We start from the raw sequence: 24,738 nt of genomic DNA, 5'->3' as shown, positions 1-24,738 counted from the left end.
CACTATTGGTGTATTGCTCCTCATTGAGTGTCCTTATTGACATATCTGATTGTTTGGATTGGGTGTCAGCTGCCAGTCCACTACAATATGTGACTGCATCGCTCAGTCTTCTCCACTCCACTCTGTGTTTAAGTGAAGCTACTTGATTGTCACAATCAGCTGATTACACAAGACACCAAAACTCCTCCCCACATGGGTCACACTACAAGCCTACCGTCTTGCAACCATACACAATGATAGTAAGTGCAGGTTTAAGTGACAGTGTCTCTCACTCCACACTTAAGCTCATCTACGTCTGACATTAGAGCCCCCCGCAATGAAGCAGGACACTTTAACACTATCCACTAAAAAAACACTATAAACCCACACTTCCAACCCAGAACATCTTACAAAATAGCCTGCTAACCATCCACCAAAGTGAGAGTCTTGGTCTTCTCAGGGTCATAAGGCACTATAGAAATTCAACAATAGTCGAATAAAAGGCTTTCTCACTATAAACAACATTCTATGGCGCGCAGCTCTGTGACCACAATGCTTTCTCCTTTAGCCTTAAGAACCAATTACATTATGTGGTGTGTCTTCTACAAACAAACAAATATAAGAGTAAGGCATTAGTTGTAGTTGAATCATTTATAAACAAATCAAAGATCTGTGCTTAACCCTACCTTTTTTATGTGTGCTTCATCGGGGATCAAATACAGATTAAGAGTTATATCGGCTGCACGGATCACCCGGTACAGTATCGTTTGTCCATAGAACGGAAACTGTCTCCGCAAGGATGGGATCAATCTCAAAACCACAGCGATTGGAGAAAATGTAGGGTTTCTCAGGACAACATGGAATGCCTGCACTTCACTTGGGTCTTCTAGAGTCATCTCTCCATTAGCTCCAAAGTGGGCGATTTGTAATTTAGACTCATCCGCCTTCCCATCTGAAAGGACACATTCACCAGGGGTCACATTTGATAATGCAGACAGAATTATTTAGTGAATCTATCTCAGATACAAAGCATCATGCAAGACCATTAGGTAAAAGGTGAGCACTATCTAAACACCATAATGTATGATGCAGCAGGATTAAAAGTGAACATTATTCAATGTTCTTTTTTTTATTTTATTTTTTACATATTTTAACTACTCATTTTTAACACAGAACCAGAATATTTGAAATCAGCAAAACGTGCACATAAGAAACTTCAATTTTAACCATACAAAGACTCCTGTATATCAGCCACAATAAAACTTGTGGACAGTTTTTTTTTTTTTACAATAAAGTTTTGAAAAACTACGCATATGAAGGAAGGAAAAAAAGTAGCAAGAGCAGAATGGAGTGAAAGTGGATACAATGAAGGATATCAAACTCTTTATACAAAGTTCAATTGGACAAAGTTATTCTCGCCAGTGATCGTGCGCTTTACATATACACATAAAGTTTACAAATACATTTCCCAAAAATATACCAGAAACCTGCAAAAATAGCCATTTTCCTATACTAGTTTTTGAAGGCTCCTGCATTAGGCAGTCTACGGTTTACAGTTCTTTATTATGATTCCTTTGGCAACCATTAAGCCTCTCCATGTATAGATTGTATCTATGGTTCATCGAGACAACCACCTGATCATCACACCTTAGCTGATATCCATGGTTTGAGTGGACTGATCTGTATCCACGATTCCAAACAAACTCACTCCATTGCCTCTTCTGCCCACAAAAGGGATCTGATTCTTTGCAGAGTCTACAATATGGCACATGCAGTCACTGGCCTTGGGTCAGCCACCTGTTCCCGATTTGGTAGAGTTCTCATCTCTCAGTTAGATGCTCCTCATTCATTGTCTTTCCTCCTATGCTTGTGTTTGTCCCACTACTGAAGAATGTCTACGTTAATCTTGTTTTGAGTGAATAGACCCTACCCTTCCACAGCTGGCATCAGGAAATTATGTTTTCATTTGCCTTTGAGTGCTTTAAAGGATCTCTCACACTCTCTCCCCGAAACTCAGCACCACCCCTCCGCCCTGCCCTCTGCTCATCTGTTCTTCCCTTATCCCTACCTTTCCTCATGCTTCATTGCTTTTTCTAAACCATCTTTAGTCAGTATTCAAGAAACATTACAATGTAATGTCACAGTATACCATCTACAAAGTAGTTAGGTGCGCAGGAAGGGATCAATGTTCATGCAAAGCATGCTGGGATACAAACTCTAGATGATGCAGAATAGCAGGAGGAAGAAAAGTAACCAACATAAACTAAGAGCCCGGCCCCACCCCTGCATCATTGAATACTTTTATTTATTTCCATAATTCACTCTGCGGGGACTTCAAGTCAAGTCAAGTCAGAGAGTCTTATATAGCGCACAAATCGCCGCTAGGTCTCATGGCGCTTGCAGAGGCTCCAGCAGCCTGGGGGCAGATCCAGATTTACATTATTATTGGTCAAACAGCCATGTTTTCAGTTCTTTACGGAAACGCTGGTGGTCCGCCATAGAAAGAAGATGGGATGGTAACTTGTTCCAAAGACGGGGGGCAAGAAAGGAAAACGATCGACCTCCACTACGTGACGTACGGACGCGAAGAGGCGTGAGCAGAGATTTTGAACTAGATCTTAATGTTCTGTTAGGCTGATACTTTTTAAGTTTTTTCACTAAATAGCCGGGACCAGTACCATATATCCTTTTATGAGTGAGGCACAAGATTTTAAAGTGACCTCTTTTCCTAACTGGAAGCCAATGGAGGGACCGCAGACTTGGGGCAGAGGGAGATCTAGGTGGAATGTTTAAGATTAATCTAGCTGCCGTGTTTTGCAAAACTTGCAATTTGGAGAAGAGGTCTTCATTTAGGGAGGCCAAAAAGCCGTTCCCATAATCCATGCAGCTCACAATTAGGCCTTGGATCAGTGGCTTCCTGGCTTCAATGGGTAGCCATTTAACCTCTTCTGTGCCCATGACGAGATAGTCTCGTCATGGAGCACGGTCGCGCTGTGCCCATGACGAGACTATCTCGTCATGAAACCCGCCCACTAAGGAAACGTCCGGCACAGGAGGGGGAAAAGGCGTGGCACTGAAGGGGTTAAAAAACGTACACATCTTCCTCAGAAGCCAGTGTGTCGCCAGTGTGGGACTTCACAGTCATACACTGCTTAGCCGGTTTCTGCACTATGTTGTTCAATTGGAGATTTTGTTTAGCTTTTTGGTCCTGAGCTGGAATGTTTGGAGGGAGAGAAATGTGGAGAGATCTATTGGGATGGACATTTTTATTATCATTTCATATCTGAGTGCCTTTGTGAGATGTAAAGAAGCGTTCAGGTTGTAGTGATATTTGGGATGAGCAGAGAATGGACTATACTAAAGTCCAATGAATTGTCCAGCAATGTGTTGCAGATCTTTTCAGTTATTCCATGCCTGTTCATTTGGTGATGGCTAGTCTTGCTACTGTAAAACCAAAGGGGATGATGGACAGAGTGTTGAACACAGCAAGCACTCACCCCCCACTCAACTGATCTGGGTTTAATACATCATCATTCTTTAGCTCACTCCACCACCCCAGTTCAGACATGGTCATATGCAAATCAGTCTGACCCTGTGCTTCATGGGAACAGTCCAGCTCAAACTGAACAGCCATGTCTTCCCTGGACCAGAAAAAAGCATCATGGGACTGGTTTCTGGCTAATCAGCCATCATCAGCCAGGCTAGCTTGAATCCAGTGGCAAAGTGAGCAAGGGACCCACGTCTGGGCATACCCTGCCAACTTAGGGCGAACAAAGCAAAACGAAAGGGGATGATGGACAGAGTGTTGAACATTGCAAACACTCACCCCCAGTCAACTGATCTGGGTTTAATCCATCATCATTCTTTAGCTCACTCCGCCACCCCAGTTCAGACATGGTCATATGCAAATCAGTCTGACCCTGTGCTTCATGGGAACAGTTCAGCCGGAACTGAACAGCCATGACGTGTACAGAATTTACAACGAGGCTCAATGAAGCTGAGACAAGGATTTCCACCCTAGAGGATGAACTGGTTGCACAGAAGACAATAACAGAGACCTTGTGCTCTACAAAAGACGATATTCAGTGGAAACTGGTTGATTTAGAAAACCGCGCTCGTCGCAATCTTATAATTTTGCAGATTCCAGAGGGGGAAGAGGGCCAAGATCCTCGCAAGTTTGTCATTGAATTATTTTCTGAGGCTTTTCCGGAACTCAAACACTGGGATTGGCAGAGAGAGGTGCAGAGGGCACACCAATTTCCTTTTTCTATTTGTGCAAATCGAACTGCTAAGCCTCGAGCAATTCTAATCTCTCTTAATAATTTTCTCGCTCGTGAGGCAGTGTATGAACTTGCTCACCCTGATAGAAAGAGGTCAGGGAAGGGTGTGGAATTTTTTGTTCGACCCGATTGCTCCAGCAAGGTATGTGGCGTTAGTTAACTGGGTTTGTTTTTTGTCGATAGGTTGATACTTGGTTGGATTTATTAACACATAGGGTGTATCTTTGAGTGTAGGACGGGGGCACCCGGGTAGCGGGAGCTTGTCATCACCGGGACTATGAGTCCTACTGCCTTCTTGTGGGGAGGGTCGCGGAGGGGGAGGCAGGGGGATTGGGAGGGCTAGAGGCCTGGGGGGGTGGGCTAGTACTTGGGGGGATGGGGGAAAAAAGAAAATTAATCCACAGTATCTTTGACTTGGTGAAAATGAGGTACATTAAAATTGATGTAAAAGAATTAATTAAGGGATGGTATCCATACCTATCATATGGTTAAAGTAGGGTTTCGAATATGTTCGTTTAATGTTTGTGGGCTCAATAACTTTAATAAAAGGCAAAGAGTTGCCGCAGAGCTCAGGGTGATACAACCAGATCTTGTATGCATACAGGAATCGCATATACCCTGGGGGAAACGCAAAGTGTTATTAGACTTGGGGTATACACTTCTAGCTACCTCACAACAGACATCTATGAATCGGGGGTGGCCATATTGGCTAAACCTGCAGTGCAAACCTCAGGACGTATAGCTGTAGATAGTCATGGGCGATGGGCAGTTGCTGAATGCATAATGGGGGGGCTCTAAATTTATGTTGTGTACAATATATGGGTCTAATCTGGACAAAGCCCCCGTCCTTGAACACCTAAATACTGAACTTGCATCATGGCCCACCCCTCTTCTATTATGTGGGGACTTTAATATTAATTTGGCACACGGCGAACTAGTAGCAGGCATTCAGCAGTATAAGGTCCGGAAGCCCAAGGTGTTTAAGGCGTTGTCTCATCTAATTTTGGATCATGGGTTAGTCGATGTGTGGAGTAGGCTTAAAACACTTGATCCTGGTTATACGTTTTATTCTCAACCGCATGATAAATTAGTTCTTCTTGATTTTTCTTTATTTCTCCTTTATTATTAACAAAAGCTCAAATCCAAGTTTTTCCCCGAATCACTTCTGACCATTCTCCAATTGTTGCGGATATCCCAACCTTGGGAGGCCAACGTGGTACCGAGGGTATTCGCGTTTGATAGGAAACTTCTTTTGGATTAGAGATGTCTTTCTAAATAACCGCGACTCTACAAATGGTGGGAATGTTTGGGATGCTTTTAAAGCCTGTCTTAGAGGGGAGGTGTTGAGTTTTGGGTTGTATATACAGAAGCAGGCCAAATGTAGGATTCAGGAGCTATATGATAGATTGAAATTAGCAGAGGGAAAGTTAGTACGCGGGATTCAGTCCGGAAATAACCTCACTGAGGTGCAAACTGAAGTGGCCAGATGTAAAGCCAACATTAATTTGATTTGGAGCGAGGAGATTGCTGTAAAATACCCGCTTTTTAAGAAAGAGCGCTATGAGTATGGGGAGGCCACAGGGCGCTGTTTAGCTCAAAGGCTACGCTCCAAAGAAGCAGCACAAAGAGTAGAAGGTATGAAGGATGCTTTGGGTAGACTTACACATGATCCCCAGGAGATCTTAGACATTTTTCATAGCTTCTATCAAAAACTCTACACGGAACAAGATGAAGAAATTGATGACGCGGGCTTTGGACTTTTGGATGTCCAATATCAGCGGTTAGCTCAGGAGGAGGTTGGAGCATTAGACAGTCCTATTACAATGGATGAACTAGAGCAGGCTATCAATTCTATGACTCGTGGTAAAGCTGCAGGGCCAGATAAGCTTCCATCAGAACTTTATCAGATCTTTTTTCAAGACCTTAAAATCTATTTTTGGGCAGTTTGTCAGGCTGCTCAAGTTGGTGTGGCACCTAAATCATGGAATGACGCTACCATTATTGTATTTAAAAAGAAGGATAAGCCTTCTGATATCCCGGGGTTGTATCGCCCAATTTTGCTTACAAACTGTGACAGGAAGATTTACGTGAAAATGTTGGCAAATAGACTGGCCTAGGTTATATCCCCTTTAGTTTCCCTTAGACAGCATGGGTTTATTCCTGGCAGAGGGACGGTGAATCACATAGCAAGAGTTATCACCATACTGGACATTGCCCAAGTGGAAGCCAGAGACGTTGGAATAGTGCTGCTCGACGCCGAGAAGGCGTTCGACCAGGTCTCGTGGAACTTTTTGTGTAAAGTTTTATCTGCAATGGGTTTTCCTCAGGGCTATATCCAGGCTGTACAGATCCTATATCATTCCCCCGTGGCTCGGATTTGTTCTATGGGCATAATATCTAAGGTAGTTCAGATCACGAGAGGTATACGTCAGGGCTGTCCCTGCTCTCCACTCTTGTTTGCGCTTTACATCAATCCTTTCTTAGACATGCTTGAGCGGAGCGCTCGGAAAAGACCCTTTATGGTGGGGCAAGATCAGTTTCGAGTCTGTGCATATGCGGACGATATTGCCATCATAACATCTGACCCAGTGTGGGCGCTACCTGAAATTGAATATCTTGCGTACAAATTTGGCCGTATGACCGGCTATAAGCTCAACACATCTAAAACCCAGGTTCTTTGTACTAACCAAAATATCAGCTACGATCCTAGAGTTGTTAAGGAGGTTATTTATCTGGGTATTAAGATTCGGGTGTGTTTAAGAGAGTTGGTTGATACCAATTGGGGCAACCTGATTGGAAGCATTAAACAAGCTCTTGAGAGGTGGCAATGCCTGCATCTCATCAGAAACTGTTTATACTCGGCGATTTCAATCTATGGCAGAACGGTATCCTTGACGCAGCTCTTAAGAATCTACTTTCTACCTGCGACAGCTTTGGCCTCTCTCAGCTGACCTTCAAGGCTACCCATAAAGCCGGTCATCTGCTTGATATGATCTTTGCGGCACCTGACTTAGTGGTAATGGGAGAAATTCTTCCAATGGATTGGACTGACCACTCATTGGTTAAATTCTGTCTTCATAAGACGACTGGCCCTTACAAAGCACCGGCACCGATTAAGGTAATTAAATGCAGAGATTGGAGGGCTCTCTCACGTGCATATTCTTTGGGCGAAATGTTCCATTTGCAACAAATCTTTGACGCAAACAAAAGCACAGTCGACAACTACAACTCCCTTGCCTCTAATATTTCTAGAGTGGTCGACACCTACGCCCCCCTCAAAATCCGGACTTGCAGGGGCAAAGACTCAGCTCCCTGGTTTAATTCTGACCTAAAACAACTAAAACTTGAATGTAAACAAGCTGAGAGAAGGTGGAGACGTGACTATAATATAACTTGTAAAGACACGTGGAAAACCAAGGTCCACGCGTACAAAACTCTCATTAAAAAATCGAAAGCCGACTACTACTCCTCCTTGATCTGTAATACTACTAAACATTCCAGGAGTATTTTCAGCATCTTAAATAGCGTCACTAACCCGGAGTCTTGTAAAAACCTGATCGTCCCTTCCCAGGACCTCTGTGACAATTTGGCCTTCTTTTTCAAGGAGAAAATTGAACTTATCCTTAATGAGCTGGATATTTCTCCTATTGCTGGTAATCCCCTCTCCATGAACACCGGTACTCTGGAGAATCAAGCACTAATCAAGCATCGGTCTCCAGAAGAACTCCTATGCAGGTTTCCTCCGCTAACTTTTGAACTCTTCACTAAGATAGCTAGAGGGATTGTGTCTGGGTCCCCATTGGACCCAGTACCCCCTAAAATCTGGAAAGAATGCGAAGCAGAACTTTTCCCCCCGCTCCATTTAATCTGTCAGCAATCTCTGCTGACTGGCAGTGTCCCTGCCCTCTGGAAACAAGCTTTAGTCTCCCCGTTGCTGAAAAAGCCCTCCCTTGACCCTGACTGTTCGAAAAACTACAGGCCCATTTCACTATTGCCGTTCCCTGCTATGATAGTGGAACGGGTGGTCAGTAACACCCTTTCCTACCACCTGGAGCATCATCTATTACTGGACAGAGACCAATTTGGATTCCGGCCTGCGCACGGAACCGAAACAGCCCTTGTTATCGCCATGAACGAACTACAAAGGCGAGAAGACAGAAGCCAGGCATCTTTTCTGATACTGCTCGATATGTCTGCCGCCTTTGACACGGTGAATCATGAGATCTTACTGAGACGCTTATGGGAGGCAGGAGTGAGGGATACGGCACTGCATTGGTTCCACTCTTTTTTGCAGGACAGGCAACAAGCAGTATCTCTACCTCCTTTTCAATCTGCTTTCTCTCCGGTAGCGCACGGTGTCCCACAGGGCTCTGCTATCAGCCCAATACTTTTTAATGTCTACCTTAGGCCACTAATTCTTTTGATCAAAAGCTTCGGCATTAAAACCATCAACTACGCAGATGACACGCAGATGATCCTCTCCCTGGAAGGAGAAGACTCTATCTCCATAGAGACCTTCCACAACTGCCTGCGGGAGACATCAAGATGGCTGAAGAACAATTCTCTTCAGTTTAATGCAGGGAAAACTGAAGTGCTTTTTAATAGTGGCTCGAGGATTCCCTGTTCGTTTCCTAGCAACTTCTGGCCCCTGGAAACAGCCTCTAATGTACAGCCTGTAGACTCGGTCCGTAACTTGGGGGTCATGCTTGATCACAAGCTTAGCATGGAGACCCATGTCCAGAAAACCTCTGCCTGCTGCTTTGCCATCCTGCGCTCCCTAAGGAAAGTTCTGCCCCTCTTGCCCACCCAGGCGCGCGCCCAAATAGTTAGATGCACCATCTTGAGCAGGTTGGACTATTGCAATGCCCTCCTGTTAGGGGCCCCGGAGTACCTATTAGACAGGCTCCAAAGAGTCCAATCTGCGGCTGCAAAACTAGCCCTGGGGCTTCCGAGGAGATCCCATGGACCATCCGCCTTGGCACAATTGCACTGGCTCCCTCTTAGACAGAGAGTGCAATTTAAGGCCCTCTGTATTGTTTTTAGGGCCCTCCATGGCTCTGACCCAGTCCCTCTTCAATCTAAGTTTACGTGGTACGTCCCTACTAGATTACTCCGATCTTCGGATGCCAAACTGGTGGTCATTCCCAGTTTCAAGAAGGTCAGATCCGGAGGTAGATCTTTTGAGGTCACCGCCGCTAGACTCTGGAACACCCTTCCCAATGAGATCAGACACACTGATGAACTTTTACCTTTTAGAAAAAAGGTAAAAACGTGGCTGTTCCCTGGCTAGCCTTTCGTCCTCTCTGTTCCTCTCTCCTGCTCAGACTCTGTCAGCGCCAGGATGCCTGTAACTGGCGACAGTTCGCGCTCTATAAGTTCCTAAATAATAATATAATATAATCTATCATTGGTGGGGAGGGCCAATGTGCTTAAAATGAATGTTTTGCCGAAAGTGTTATACTTGTTTAGATCAGTACCTTTGGAATTCTCCCACTCGCAACTACAACAACTGCAATCTCTTTGCTCTAGATTCTTGTGGGCCCCAGGGAAACCACGTATGGCAGCACGATTTATGGCGTTACCCCGAGATAGAAGGGGGTGGTCGGTTCCTGAAAGGGGGAGGTAGTGGATAATCCTTCCGAAGCTCCATCAATTTATCAGATGGTGCTACGGTCTCAGGCAAAAAACGGTCTCTTTTTAAAAATTGATGGTATCTACTACTAGAGAACTCATTTGAAGATCGTGGGGGCTGTGTATAAAGTTTGGAAAATAGTCCGAAAAAATTTGCAGATTAACAGACTCTCATTCTATACACGCCTGTCTGCTGTCGGGATTCTCCCATCAATATTTCAAGATAGCGTGGCAGGGAAATTGAGACTCTCTGGAATCACACAACTGGGACTTTTCATGGATGCAGGAGGGCAGCTTATTTCTTTTTCTGACCTATCGCTTAAATATAAGCTCTCTAAATGCCATTTTTTAAAATACCTTCAGATACGTGATTTTCTAAACAAACATGTCACTATTTTAAAACCATATAAGATTGTTGAAGCCATTAGAAAAACACACAAGATGATGGACGGAATGTTGCACAATGGCAAAACATTCACCCCCAGTCACAGATCTGGGTTTAATCCATCGTTATTTTGCTCATCACACCACCCCAGTTCAGACATGGCCATATGCAAATCAGTCTTGACCCTGTGCCTCATGGGAACAGTCCAGCCCGAACTGCCAAGCCATGTCTTCCCTGGACCGGAATCAAGCATCCTAGGACCGGTTTCTGGCTATCACCAGTCATCAGCCAGGATAGCTTGACTCCAGTGGCGTAGTGAGCACGGGACCCACGTCTGGGCATACCCTTCCCACATAGGGTGAACAGCAAAACACACAAGATGATGGACGGAATGTTGCACAATGGCAAAACATTCACCCGCAGTCACAGATCTGGGTTTAATCCATCGTTATTTTGCTCATCGCACCACCCCAGTTTAGACATGGCCATATGCAAATCAGTCTTGACCCTGTGCCTCATGGGAACAGTCCAGCCCGAACTGCCAAGCCATGTCTTCCCTGGACCGGAATCAAGCATCCTAGGACCGGTTTCTGGCTATCAGCCGTCATCAGCCAGGATAGCTTGACTCCAGTGGCGTAGTGAGCACGGGACCCACGTCTGGGCATACCCTTCCCACATAGGGTGAACAGCAAAACACACAAGATGATGGACGGAATGTTGCACAATGGCAAAACATTCACCCCCAGTCACAGATCTGGGTTTAATCCATCGTTATTTTGCTCATCACACCACCCCAGTTCAGACATGGCCATATGCAAATCAGTCTTGACCCTGTGCCTCATGGGAACAGTCCAGCCCGAACTGCCAAGCCATGTCTTCCCTGGACCGGAATCAAGCATCCTAGGACCGGTTTCTGGCTATCAGCCGTCATCAGCCAGGATAGCTTGACTCCAGTGTCGTAGTGAGCACGGGACCCACGTCTGGGCATACCCTTCCCACATAGGGTGAACAGCAAAACAAACAAGATGATGGACGGAATGTTGCACAATGGCAAAACATTCACCCCCAGTCACAGATCTGGGTTTAATCCATCGTTATTTTGCTCATCACACCACCCCAGTTCAGACATGGCCATATGCAAATCAGTCTTGACCCTGTGCCTCATGGGAACAGTCCAGCCGAACTGCCAAGCCATGTCTTCCCTGGACCGGAATCAAGCATCCTAGGACCGGTTTCTGGCTATCAGCCGTCTTCAGCCAGGCTTGCTTGAATCCAGAGGCAAAGTGAGCAAGGGACTCACGTCTGAGCATACCCTGCCAACTTATGGCAAACAAAGCAAAACCAAAGGAAATGATGGACAGAGTGTTGAACATTGCAAACACTCACCCCCAGTCAACTGATCTGGGTTTAATCCATCACCGTTCTTTAGCCCACTCTGCCACACCAGTTCAGACACGGCCATATGCAAATCAGTCTGACCCTGTGCCTCATGGGAACAGTCCAGCCCAAACTGCCAAGCCATGTCTTCCCTGGACCGGAAACAAGCTTCCTAGGACCGGTTTCTGGCCTTTCAGCCATCTTCAGCCAGGCTTGCTTGAATCCAGAGGCAAAGTGAGCAAGGGACTCACGTCTGAGCATACCCTGCCAACTTATGGCCATGTTTGAACACAGGGAAGCACTTCTTTATAATATATTACAAGCTGCCAAAACAGATGATCTTGAGAAACATAATCTTAAGTAGGGGAGTGTTCTTGGTTTCCAGGATGTGTTTTTAGAGGACTCGATTGACTTAACAGGTAACAATTTTATGGCGGCGAACCTAAAAACACAACATTATAAAACAATATTTAATCTATATTACACCCCCGCAAAAATGAAGAAATGGGGGAGCCAGTACAATGGTAAACGCTTTCGATGTGGTGTTGACGATGCTGATACCTTGCATGTTTTTTGTTCTTGCACTAAACTAATCCTATATATACAGCATATTGAGAGGTTTCTGTCACAGGTTACGGGTGTGGTTATAAATATTTCTGCTTCAATCATGCTATTAGGTACTGGGGAGGATCTGCGTCAAGGGACATTGATGTTTAAATATAGATATCTTATCTTTGTTGCTATGGGAGTAGCAAGGTTATGTATAGCATCTACATGGCTTCACCCAGAGGCACCTTCTTTTGAAATGTGGCGCTAGGTTATATAACATCTTTAACTTAGAATTCAGTTTGTACTTGCTTAAAGGCTCACGGAAGGGTGCGCTGGGTAGGCAAATATGGGGTTCTATATGCGATCATTTAACTCTCTGATGTGATGTGTGTGGTATGGAATGAGCTTACATGTATGTATTTATTATTGGCTTTTTGAATTATGATTTATGGATTCTACAGTGGAGAGGGCTCCAGGAGGCGATGCACCTTTGGTCGCATAAACAAGCAGATTTTACCGGCACCGCATCGATTCTCCGGCAACTTTTGGATGGAAAACTTTCTATGCCACAACTTTGGTTCTTTGGCTATTTGGTCATCTTTAACACCACTTCAAGGATCCAGGACTTGGTAGGCACCTCTTGTGGGTTCCCGCCTACCTCAGGCCTATTGTGTCCCTGTGGCTTTGAACAAGAGGCCAACAAATTAGCCCTTTGAGCCCCTTCAGAAGTCCTGGATTTCAGCCGGAGAGCCCTATTCAAGCAGCAGGACAGAACCTTTGGAAACAGCAGGACAGGCTGGACAGTGCAGGCAGTCTCTGTGAGCATCAAAGAAGCCTTCTGAGCATCTTCTGCTGAGTAGCACAGCAGTCTTGCAGGTGGTGGTACAGTCCTTCTGAGGCCACCGCATGTCCAGAAGTGAACCGAAATGTTGGTGAAAAGGTCCTATCCTATATTTATACCAGGTGCTAGATTTGAAGTGGGGAAACTCCTCAGGCCTTTCCTGCCCTGTGATCTTTGAAGTTTCCCTTTAACTTCCCAGACTCCTGAAAGTCTGAGGTCACAAAAGGCTATTAGTTTTTTTTTGGGTGTGCTGAGGCAGGCCTATTGGCATGTAAATGGGGCTGTGAACTGCTCTGCCCCCCCTTCATCCTGTCAGGATGACCCATGCTACTCACACCCATGTCCCTATAGTTGCACTGTTTGAGAGCAATCAACAAAAGGCCAACTGACAGCTACACATAGTCATGTGACCCAGGACGCAGGCTGCAGACAACAAATGGATAGGAAAAGAAAATGCCAACTTTCTAAAAGTGGCATTTTCATAATTATGAATTAAAATCTAACTTTACCATTAAATACGTTTTTAAATTACAATTCTTTTGAGACTAAACTTTTTTTTCCAACCTGCTCCCATGCATGAATTAGCATAAGTTACATGTAAAAGCAACCCAATGTTATGCTATCAGAGAGGTAAGCCTGGAAGTAGTGAAACACAAATGTAGGAGTTTTTAACTAGCAGGACATGTAAGCTGTAAAATGCATGTTCAACTTTGTTAATATATGGCACCTTGCCCTATGGGCTGCATAAGGCCTACCATATACATTACATGTATTAAAAAAAGCAGTTTTAGGCTTGGCAAGAGATTTATATTGCCAAGTGGAAATTGCATTTTCAAATGATATGTGGGCTGCAATGCCATGTTTAAAAGGTCCACTTTGGTGGGTGGCACAATGCATGCTGTTGCCCACTAGCAGCATGTAATTAACAGGCACTGGGGACATGTAGTACTTCTTTACTAGGGACTTAGAAATAAATGACATATGCCAACTGAGGATGAACCAATCCTACCATGTTTAGAGGGGAGAGCACAAGCACTGTAGCACTGGTTACCAACAGTGGTGGAAGATGGCAAAAAGCTTGGGGTGAACCTGCAAAAAGGTCCAGGTCCAACAGGTGGCGTGAAAAGTGGTGTAGGCTCGGAGCACAGTTTTCTGTTTTGTTTGTTTTACTTGAATTTACCTTGTAGGTACAGCAGTCCTTTACCTTGGAGGTTCTGTGAACAAGGCAGAGCGCCTTTAACATTGCCCTTCTAGGTATAGGAAGCCTGTGGAGCGATTGCAGTATTGGAGTCATGAGTTCTTTAGGGAGAAGGCGGCTTGTGGCAATTGATGGATGAGTTGTATTTTGCGTAAAATGAAATGTGGGTGCGCCATGGTATAGGCTGTTGGCATAGTCCAGCTTGGAGATTACAACTCTGAGGATGGCTTGCAGTTTATGTTGTGTGAAAGATGCAACACAGTGTTTTCATTGTGTTGGAGACACTCTTTGTGTCTTTGCTACCATGCAGTGTCCACAATAGATCCGAGTCCATGGTAACTCATAGGTTTCCAACGTCTCTTGTTGTTGGATTTCCTTAGGTCACCTGACGGTCGGCCGGTAGTTTGGCCATTGTATGCAGGTCATAATCTCTCTTTCATTGGTATTGAGCTTTAGATGGTTGTTCATCATCCATATGTTTATGGCACAGAGACAGTCATTGAGTTGTGAATTGAAGATGTCTTCCAGGCTTTCTGTAGTAAAGTAGGATCTGCTTCTATGGTTACCCCCACTTTTTGCTTGACGTAATGCTGTTTATGACTAGCCTGACTGGGATCCTGCTAATCATGACCCCAGTCTCTCTGCTTTCGTCCCTAAATGTTAATGGTAAGAACCTAGGTACATCCCAGGTTGGATACTGGGGTACCCTGATCAGTCCCTACTATATGGTAACATAGGTACCCCAGAGGTCCCCCATAGGCTGAAGCATGTATTATGCCACCGTATGGCACTGAAGGACCAAATGGGCAAACCGCCCATCTTGTTGGACTGGACCTGGCTGTCCATGTGAGAGGCTATAGGCTGTTTGCAGGTTCCACCCCACTTTTAGCCCCCATTGTGGTCCTAGGTACTGGTGCAATGGCTCTGAAATGCACCGATTCCTGCTGATCAGAACTCAGTGCACGGGCTCTGAATCTTTTAAAAGTATATGTTAAATTGGCTTTTCCCCCGGTGGCATACCTTAACTTACTGGTAAGTCTCTAGTACATGGTACAGGGGCACTTAGGATATGTAAGTTAAGTCTCTTTTTGTGGTCTGCAGCCCTAATTGTCAAACTATATCAGGACTCCCAACCTGCCATTGCTGACTGGCAAACCAGAATACTAACTCAACTTTCCCATTAAACCCAATGGCAAAGCCCTAGCCTTCCTTGTTATGGCCTGCCTTGCCAGAGCAATTGTCCACATACAGTTATGTGAGAATCACCAGGAGAAAGGGGCTTTGTCACCGCCCACATTTTGGGAGCAAGGAGTACTGAATTTGATTGGTTTGAAGTTGTGAGCTTAACCTAAAAGAGTGCTTGTTTGCCTTGTATGATACCATAACACTATGCAATGTCCACAACACCAGCCAATCACAAGCATCTGCAAGAATGGCAAGCCAATCAATCAGCAGCTTTGGAAAACAGGCGTATACCTTTCAAGCTCAGTTACAGAGCACAGAAGTCAGGCTAGCCAATCGCTTGCCAACTGCATGTATTTTTTGGCTGGTGCGAAGCCTGCAACTACAACCAATGCCTACCAATCATGAGCATCAGCAAAAACTAGCAGTCAATCAATTTGCAGCGCTGGAAAACACAAACATCAAGCTTGGTTACACAGCACAGAGGACGGGCCAGCCAATATCCTGCCACTAAATGCACAATTCTTGTTAAACGAGTCGTGTTGGTATCGCCCATATCATTTGAATGGATACTTGTGGCTCCCGGAGACCGGGGGTGCATACCTGCTGAATTTCTCTTTATTCCAGTATGCCTAACAATTCCGCGCATAGCTGCCATCTCTGTGAAATGTTGCTGTTGCTCGCTTCTCTTCCATTTCGCTCGGATGTGGAGATTAAAGCATTGTCTCCCTGCCACTCCCAGTGTGTTAGGAATTATGTCCCCCCCAAAAACCTGAGAAGCTAAACCCTTAGGCCATAGGCAGATGTCTGCAACAGACACCCACCTGGTTTGTCTGTGGTGCTAGGAGCTGGGTCACACCTTCTGAGGATTGCCATGTCATGCACCCTGAGGCATTGTCTGGGAGTGATGGATTAGTTACTTACCTGTAATCCTAATTCTCATCCAGGGGTATACTCATCAAAGTCATAATCTATGAATAATCCCCGCCCACATGCGGGATCCCGGAGCATATAGAAAATACATATATATACATATATATGCATATGTGAAAACATATACATGCAGCCTAAAATGTTTCAAACATGGCAAAAATGCTGAAATTACATCGGTTTGCATTGTAGTACCCCTAACCCATAAGGAAAAAAGGAAGCACTAAACCAATTGTCTCACAACAATGCTTTATTGCCATACAGCAAACTTGTAATTGCAGGCATTTGCCTGTAGGCTGCAGCAGAGTATCAAGAAAACTGACACCTTGCCTTTAAGGCATTAGAGTAGGGGGACCGTGCCTTTAACACCTGTAGGAGACCCCCTGCTCACATGATGCACCACAGGTGACAGTTAGGTCAGCTCTTTTTTGACGGTGCACATGCCCCTGAGTAGATCTGCAATCAATAAACAATAACTTGAAGAGAATGCTCGTCCGGGGAGGTGGGTGGGTCGCTTATGACTTTGATGAGTATACCCCTGGATGAGAACTAGGATTACAGGTAAATAACTAATCCTTCTCATCCAGGGGATACTCATCAATAGTCATAATCTATGGATAGAGTAGCAAGCCCATACCCAAAGTCTCGCGGACGAGCAATAAAGCATCTAGAACATAAGGTAAAATCACATTCGAACAGCAGTTTTGCAAATAAATTCCTCAAAGAGGCCTGCCCCACCTGGGCATCGGCCTGTGCGTCTGAATCTAGGCAGTAATGGCGTGTAAAGGTATGTATAGAGCGCCATGTAGCTGCTTTGCAAATTTCAGATATAGGAACGTTGCGAACTCTGGTAGAGTGTGCTCTTGGTCTGACCTGCAGAACCTTGTGGGCTAGTAGATAAAGCCAAGCCTATGCAGGAAACAATCCATCTAGGAATAGACCTTTTGGAAGCAGCCAGCCCGATATTTGTTCCACCGTAATTGACAAAAGCCTGTCAGACTTTCTAAGTGAAAAGGTTTTAGCAAGGTAAAACTTCAATACCCTCCGGAGTTCTAGAGAATATAAGGCTCTCTCCGGGGGAGTGGTTGGCTGAGGCAAGATAGTGGGCAACGTGATAACCTGATTTCTGTGAAAATCCGAGACCACCTTGGGCAGGAAACTAGGATGAGTACGTAGTACTACTCTATTGGCGTTGAAGACCGAGTAAGGCTCCTGCGGGCTGAAGTGATGCCTACTAAGAAAGTAGCCTTCCAGGTCAAATGCTGCAAAGATGCCTTATGGATAGGCTCAAAAGGAGCACCCATCAATTTGGAGAGAACGATGTTAAGCTCCCAGGGAGGAGAAGGGGACCTCACTGGTGGAAAAACTTTCTTAAGCCCTTTTAGGAAATCTTTGACTACAGGCAGTTGGAAGAATGAGGCCTGGGTAGGAGACTTTCAATAAGCTGTGATAGCAGCTAAGTGGACTCTGATAGAGGTGTACTTTAAACCAGACTTTGCTAAGTGCAGTAAGTAGGGGAGAATCACTTGTTCTTGACCTTGAGTCGGATCAAGAGCGTTATCCCTACACCAAATGTAAAACCTCTTCCACTTGAAGGCATAGGACTTTCTAGTGGAGGGCCTCTTTGCTTCCCGAAGAATGTTCATACAGTCAGCCGGACGATCTTGATGTCCATACTGGATGACTTCAGGAGCCATGCAGTCAAGCGGAGGGAGGGGAGGTTGGGATGGAACACTCTCCCCTGGTCCTTGGTCAATAAGTTCGGGAGGCAGAGCAACCTCCGGTGTGGCACCTCTGACACTTGGAGGAGATCCGGGTACCACCACTGGCGTGGCCACTCCGGTGCTATCAGGATCATCCTTGTGTTGGTCCTGTAGAACGTCTGTATGACTGCTGGGATGAGAGGGAGAGGAGGAAAAGCGTATAGCAATGTCTGCGACCAGCTGATCAAAAGTGCGTTCCCCGTGATGCCTGCTGGGGAAACCTGGAGGCGAAGACGGGGCATTTTTTTTTTGCTGCGTCTGCGAACAGATCGATGTCCAGTACTCCCCATAGCTGGAAGATCTCCTGGGCGACGTCTTCGTTGAGCACCCAGCCGTGCGCTTCTACGAAGTCTCTGCTGAGGCCGTCTGCCTGCACGTTCAGGGTTCCTGGCAGGTGGACTGCGATGATTGAAAGACCTCTCACCAGCAGCCACTGCCAAATGGATTGGGCTTCCAGAGACAGGACTCGTGACTTGGTGCCTCCTTGCTTGTTCAGATAGAACATAGTTGTTGTGTTGTCTGTCTGAATCTGAATGTGGCTGGCTTGAAGAGACGGATACAGGGATTTGAGAGCCAGATGGACTACTCGTAGCTCCAAGACGTTGATGTGATAACTTCTTTCTGTATTGGACCAGAGACCTTGTACCTGAAGCTAGCCCATATGAGCACCCCAGCCCTGCATTGAGGCATCTGTGACCACTGTCCGTGTTGGAGGCGTCTGATGAAAAGGAACTCCTTGCAGCAGATGAGAGCGTTTCATCCACCATCTGATGGAGTCCCTGGCAGCTTGGTGGAGAGAGACACGATCTTCCCAGCGACCTGACCTCTGCGACCATTGATCTTCGAGTGCTTGTTGTAGAGGCCGCATGTGAAGGCGTGCATTGGGAACAATGTAAATGCGCGAGGCCATCGACCCCAGTAGTGAAGACACTTGCCTGGCTGTGGGAAGGGCAGTGTCGAGAAGAGTGTTGCACTTGAGAAGCATTGATGACAATCTCTCCTCCGAAGGACACACGCTTGCCTCTGCGGAGTCCAGTAAAGCGCCCAGATAGTGTATCCGTTGAGTGGGGCTGAGGACCGACTTCTTGTAGTTGACTTGCAACCCCAAGGACTGCAGTAGGTTGCGGCAGTACGAGAGATGGCGCTGGAGCAGTGCAGGTGTAGCACTTTTCAGGAGCCAGTCGTCCAGATAGGAATAGACGAAGATCTTCCGCCTGCAGAGGAAGGCAGCCACCACTGCCATGCACTTGGAGAATGTGCGTGGGTCGGATTTGAGGCCGAACGGAAGCACTCAGTACTGGTAGTGGTGACGAGAGACCTGAATCCTGAGGAATTTGCGATGTTTCACTGAGACAGAAATGTGGAAGTAGGCGTCCTGTAGGTCGATTGCACACATCTAGTCTCCCTGGTGAAGGTGCGGAAAGATCTGATGCAAGGCTAGCATTCTGAATTTTTCCCTTCTGATAAACCTGTTCAGCAGGCGCAGATCGAGGATAGGCCTATACTCTTTGGTTGCTCCTCGCTTTTGAACTATAAAGTAGCGGGAGTATACCCCCTGGTTTCTTTGGAGAGGTGGAACTTCCTCTATGGCTCTTTTGGAGAGGAGAATAGCTACTTCGTTCTGTAAAAGCCAATTTTGAAGTCGAGGAAGGTGCTTCAATTGCGGGGGCACTTGCGGAGGGGGAGACTTGAACCTTAGCAAGTAACCATGCCGCACAATATTCAGCACCCATTTGTCTCTTGTTACGGTTTCCCACTCTTCCAGGTGAAAACCGATACTCCCTCCTTCGGAGTGGCGAACGGGCACGGAGGAAGTAAAGCCTCACTGTTTGGGAGGCTGCTTCGAGGTGGACTGCTGCTGCTTGGCGTTCCCTCTTCCTCTGCCTCGGCCCCTCTGTTGGAATTGGGGCCTCTGTTGATTCTGGGAGGACCATTCAGGGGTTTGAACCCTCTGTTGAAAGGAACGTTTGTCGCCCTGACGAAAGCGCTTCCGATATTCCTTGTGCTACAGCCTTGACGGTATCCATTTCTGTTTTCATTTTATTCATTTTGTCATCGGCGTGAGCCCCACACAAGGAAGAGCCATTAAAAGGCAGGTTTAAAATCTTCTTCTGCGCATCAGGCTTAAGGCCTGTCAGTTGCAGATATGCTGAGCGCCGAGAAAAGACTTCATAGGAATAACCATGAGCGGCAAGATCTGAGGCATCCGCTGCCGCACTTATGATTTAATTGGCTACAAGCCCACCTTCAAGAAGAATCTCATTGAAGTCCTGCCGGTCCTCTTTAGGGAGCTTTTCAGAAAACCTGGAGAGAGAGTCCCAAAGAGATCGGTCATATCGCCTGAGAAGGGCTGAGGCACTTGCAACTTTCATGTGCGAAGCTGAAGTACTGTACATTCTCCTGCCATAGGAGTCCATCTGTTTACTGTCCTTCTTTGGGGGGACAGAAGATGACACTGATGCTGAATACGACCTCATGGCAGCTGCCAGAATGACTGAGTCTGCTGGTGGATCAGCTCTGAGGAATAAGGGATCCTCGGCTAGGCCTTATATTTTTTGGCGATCCTGGAAGGCACAGAACCTACTGCAGCAGGGGTGAGAAATGTGACCATAGCTGGTTCCAACAGGCCTGGAACCAAAGGAAGCAGAGATCTGGGAGCTATGCGATGGTGCAACGTCAAATATGATCAATGTGGGAACCACAGGGGTGTGCAACGTGATGTTCAATTTCTGCGCACCCCTACCCAGGACATCGGAGAAGGTAGCGATGTCATCAATGGGAGACACCCGAGATGGAGGAGTCGAGGAAAAGGTCGGAGAATAGTCCCAAACCGAGGACCTGGTGGAGGAAGACCATGTGGGTGATCTGGTGCGTCGTCTTTTGTGGGGACGGTCGCTGTGATGAACCCTGGACCTTGATCGGCGTCTAGAAGGTGATTTCTGTCTTCTGGAAGAAGACGGACGATCTCTGGACCGTGATCGGCGTGTAGAAGGCGATCTTGGTCTCCTGGGAGGAGACTTGCTTCTCCGCGGTGAGATTCTAGAGGGTGAATAAGTGCAAGAGTAGTCCGAGCCCGGACTTCTGCAGTCACCTGTGCCCACATTCTCCAACCAGCGAGGTGAGAGACCATATCTTTCAGTAGCTTTAGGAGATTTATCCGGAGAAATTTGCACGATATGCAGTCCAGGGGATGATGACTGGACCCCAGATGACGATCTGGACCTGGACATCACTTTACGCGGGGTCTTCTCTGTGGCTGCTGTCGTTTTATCCCTTGACGTCGAATGCCTCGACGTCGATGAAGTTTGTGTCACCATCGGCGTCGATCGAGGGGATCTGCTCTTGGAATGCTGTTCCGCTCTCGACGGTGGCCTCGACGTCGATCGTCTACGGCCACCTGGAGACCTCGACGTCGACTTTCGCCGCCGACCTGGAGAGCTTGATGTCAACCTTCGCCGTCGGGCTGGTGTTTTCGACGTCGAGCTGGTGATCTTGACGTCGACCTCCCATGATGTCGGGTTGGTGTCGATCTTCTTGACGTCGAGTGATGGGACGACGAAGCTCTCAACGTCGACAAGCCCCCTTGCAGCGAAATGTTCGCCGTCGTAACTTTCGACGCTGACCCGCTCGCGGGTGGCGGAGAGTGTCTCGACGTCGACGGAAGCCTTGACGTCAACGGAGACTTTCCGGGTCTCATAAGACGAACAGCCTTCGAGCCCGAAGTGCTGTGCCTCGACGCCGACTTACTTGTATGCGGCGGAGAATCTTGACGTCGAGATGAGTCTCTTGACGCCGAAGAATGCCTGGGTCTTTTCGACGGCGACTTCGACGGCGACGGCCAATCTCCTGGAATTTTCTTCTTCCTGGGCTCAGGAGAGGTGGTATATCGCAGTTTTCGGTGTGTTTTGGCTGAAGAGGGAGGTTTGAAGGGTCCATGGTCACCCCCATGACGGCTTCTTTCCTTCTGCAGCTGGGCATGGAGCTTTATGCGCTCTCTATCACGTAGAGTGCGCCTGGAAAATTTCTGGCAGTGGGGGCACTGGTCAGGATTGTGTGAAAATGGAAGACACACAATACACACTGAGTGTGGATCTGCCAGTGCCATCTTATTGCCACAGGAAGGACATTTCCTGAATAAGGCAGGCATTCTGACTGGAAAAAATTAGAATTAAATCAAAAAACCAGCAGAATAGGCCTTAAGGTGTCAGAAAATGTCGAATTTTCTGAGAAAATCTGAGGAAAAGTCACTTTCAGTCAAATAACTGAAGAGCTCAAGCTCCAGGATCCTCATAGAAGGAGCCGGAAAAAAGAGCTGACCTAACTGTCACCTGTGGTGCATCATGGGAGCAGGGGGTCTCCTACAGGTCTTAAAGCACGGTCCCCCTACTCTAATGCCTTAAAGGCAAGGTGTCAGTTTTCTTTGTTTTCTTGATACTCTGCTGCAGCCTACAGGCAAATGCCTGCAATTACAAGTTTGCTTAATGGCAATAAAGCATTGTTGTGAGACAATTGGTTTAGTGCTTCCTTTTTTCCTTATGGGTTAGGGGTACTACAATGCAAACCGATGTAATTTCAGCATTTTTGCCATGTTTGAAACATTTTAGGCTGCATGTATATGTTTTCACGTATGCATATATATGTATATATATGTATTTTCTATATGCTCCGGGATCCCGCATGTGGGCGGGGATTATTAATAGATTATGACTATTGATGAGTATCCCCTGGATGAGAACCCCGAAGCTCCAAGTCGTCTGACTTCTAATGTCTCTATGACACTCCAGGTCTCGCTCACATGGAAGGTCCCGGAACTGTTATGCAGCTGATCTAGGTGCACGTCTTAAGGAGAGCCGCACAGTTACAACTCAGAAACTATTATTAAAATGAACATCTTTTTAAAGGGAGAAGGTGTGGCACTACGGGACGAGCTGCTGACTTTGGAAATGGGGAACCAGGCTCGAGTCTTAATGCCGGGTCAAAATCCTGTGATTCACGGCCAATCACCTCTCTCTCTGCACCGCCAAGAACTAAATGAATGTGTCCTTGTGTAATGTAACTGGTGCTCAAGTAAAGCACTTCTATTCATTCGGGACAAGTCTGTGCTATATAACACTGCAACAACAAAAAAGTACATGCACAGCTACCCAGGGTCAAGCTAAGGTTAGAACAAACAAAGCCTAACAGATCCTAAAGAGGTTTGTAAGGGTATTACAAGGCAAGGTCACACAACCACTGTGGTAACCTGGGTTCTTGCTGCAGTACACCTTTCCCCAACAACAATTTTTGCCTGCCTTCTGATGGAACTTTGACTGCAGTGTGCTGGGTCCCTGCCAATCAGGTTCCCAGTACCAGTGTACTTTCCCCAAAACAGCATCTCAATTGGCACAAGTTCAGCAACCCCTGTAAGACCCTAGAAAAGAGTACCCCGGGTACCTAAGGCATTGGGACTGAAGAGGGTCTCCTAGGGCTGCAGCACCAGTTGTGCTACCCTAGGGACCCCTCACCAAGACCATGCACGCTGCCATTGCAGGTTGGATGTCTTGTTGCAGAGAAAACGTAAGAGTCGACATAGCACACATTCCTGTGTGCCATGCCCACCTACACTGCATGAGGTATAGGTAAGCCACCCATGAGGTATAGGTAAGTCACCCCTACTGCAGGCCTTACAGCCCTAAGGTAGGGTGCACTATAGCACATGTGTGGAAATATCTGCATGAGCGGATATGACCTCTACAATATGAAGTCCAATTTCCAATTTCCATTTCTATTTGTGCTGGAACTCCAACGGAGGTCCACAAAAATACACCAGTACAATAAAAAAAATACACCAGTAGATTAAAAGGAGAAAAGAGAGGAAGACATACTTTGTATATAGTGCAAAATTCTACAACGTCCAGCCGTCAGACTTTACAACATACAAACAAAACGTTTGAAAATGTCCTAAAAATAGCCAGAAATGTTTTTAAAAATTGAGATATCCTATGGGAAGCCATTTCATTTGGTGGGGACAAGACAAAAGATCGGTCCTCCCGAGCAGAGTGAATGTTAAATTTAATAAACGATGATCTTAAAAACATACGCCTGGCCCTTTGTAGTTCCGGGCACACAAATAGCACGTGATTAAGATCCTGAATTTGTAAAAAACACAATACCCAAATTCTCTCCTCTCTTGGTATTTTTTCTCCTTATACCAATAACTTCTCTCAAAGGCAACAGGCTGGTTCTCAAGAGTAGTATCAACCTTCTAATCCCATGTGGAAGATTCCATATTAGAGAGGGCTAAGGCCTATTCCCCACAGCACTCCCACAGACCACCTCATTGCGGGAGTTAGGTTGACTTAAAACTGAGTCTCTTGCCATGCTAATCGAGCTTGCAGACTTCTTTAAAAATAACTTCAGTGCAGATTTTGGCATAGGTGAATCACTATTTAAACTGAACCCAAATAAATCATTTGCGTAAGCAAATGATCTAAAGAAAGCTGATTGATCCTTTAATTTGTCAAAAATTTCCATTCTCAAAGCGGCCCTAAGGGTGCCCTCGTCCCCCCAGAAGAGGGAATTCCCCCACCTCAGGACCGCCTACAAGGATGAAATATATGAAGAGACTAGACAGGATTCCAAGC

General features: G+C 46.2%; 1 protein-coding gene across 2 annotated transcripts in view; it reads right to left on the bottom strand.

The window, feature by feature from the left end:
- LOC146799813 (NACHT, LRR and PYD domains-containing protein 3-like) overlaps window positions 1-24,738 on the bottom strand; it is a 919,540-nt gene that overhangs the window by 382,667 nt on the left and 512,135 nt on the right. For both annotated transcript variants that reach the window (XM_085620694.1, XM_085620695.1), the window contains exon 8: window positions 666-931. In XM_085620694.1, the coding sequence (XP_085476820.1) occupies window positions 666-931 (266 nt within the window). The remainder of the gene's footprint in view (window positions 1-665; window positions 932-24,738) is intronic.

Source organism: Triturus cristatus, chromosome 8 (genome assembly GCF_964204655.1).
Source record: "Triturus cristatus chromosome 8, aTriCri1.1, whole genome shotgun sequence".
Classification (NCBI taxonomy): domain Eukaryota; kingdom Metazoa; phylum Chordata; class Amphibia; order Caudata; family Salamandridae; genus Triturus; species Triturus cristatus.
Note: the sequence above shows the minus strand (reverse complement) of the source record. Positions and strands in the feature narration are given on the sequence as shown.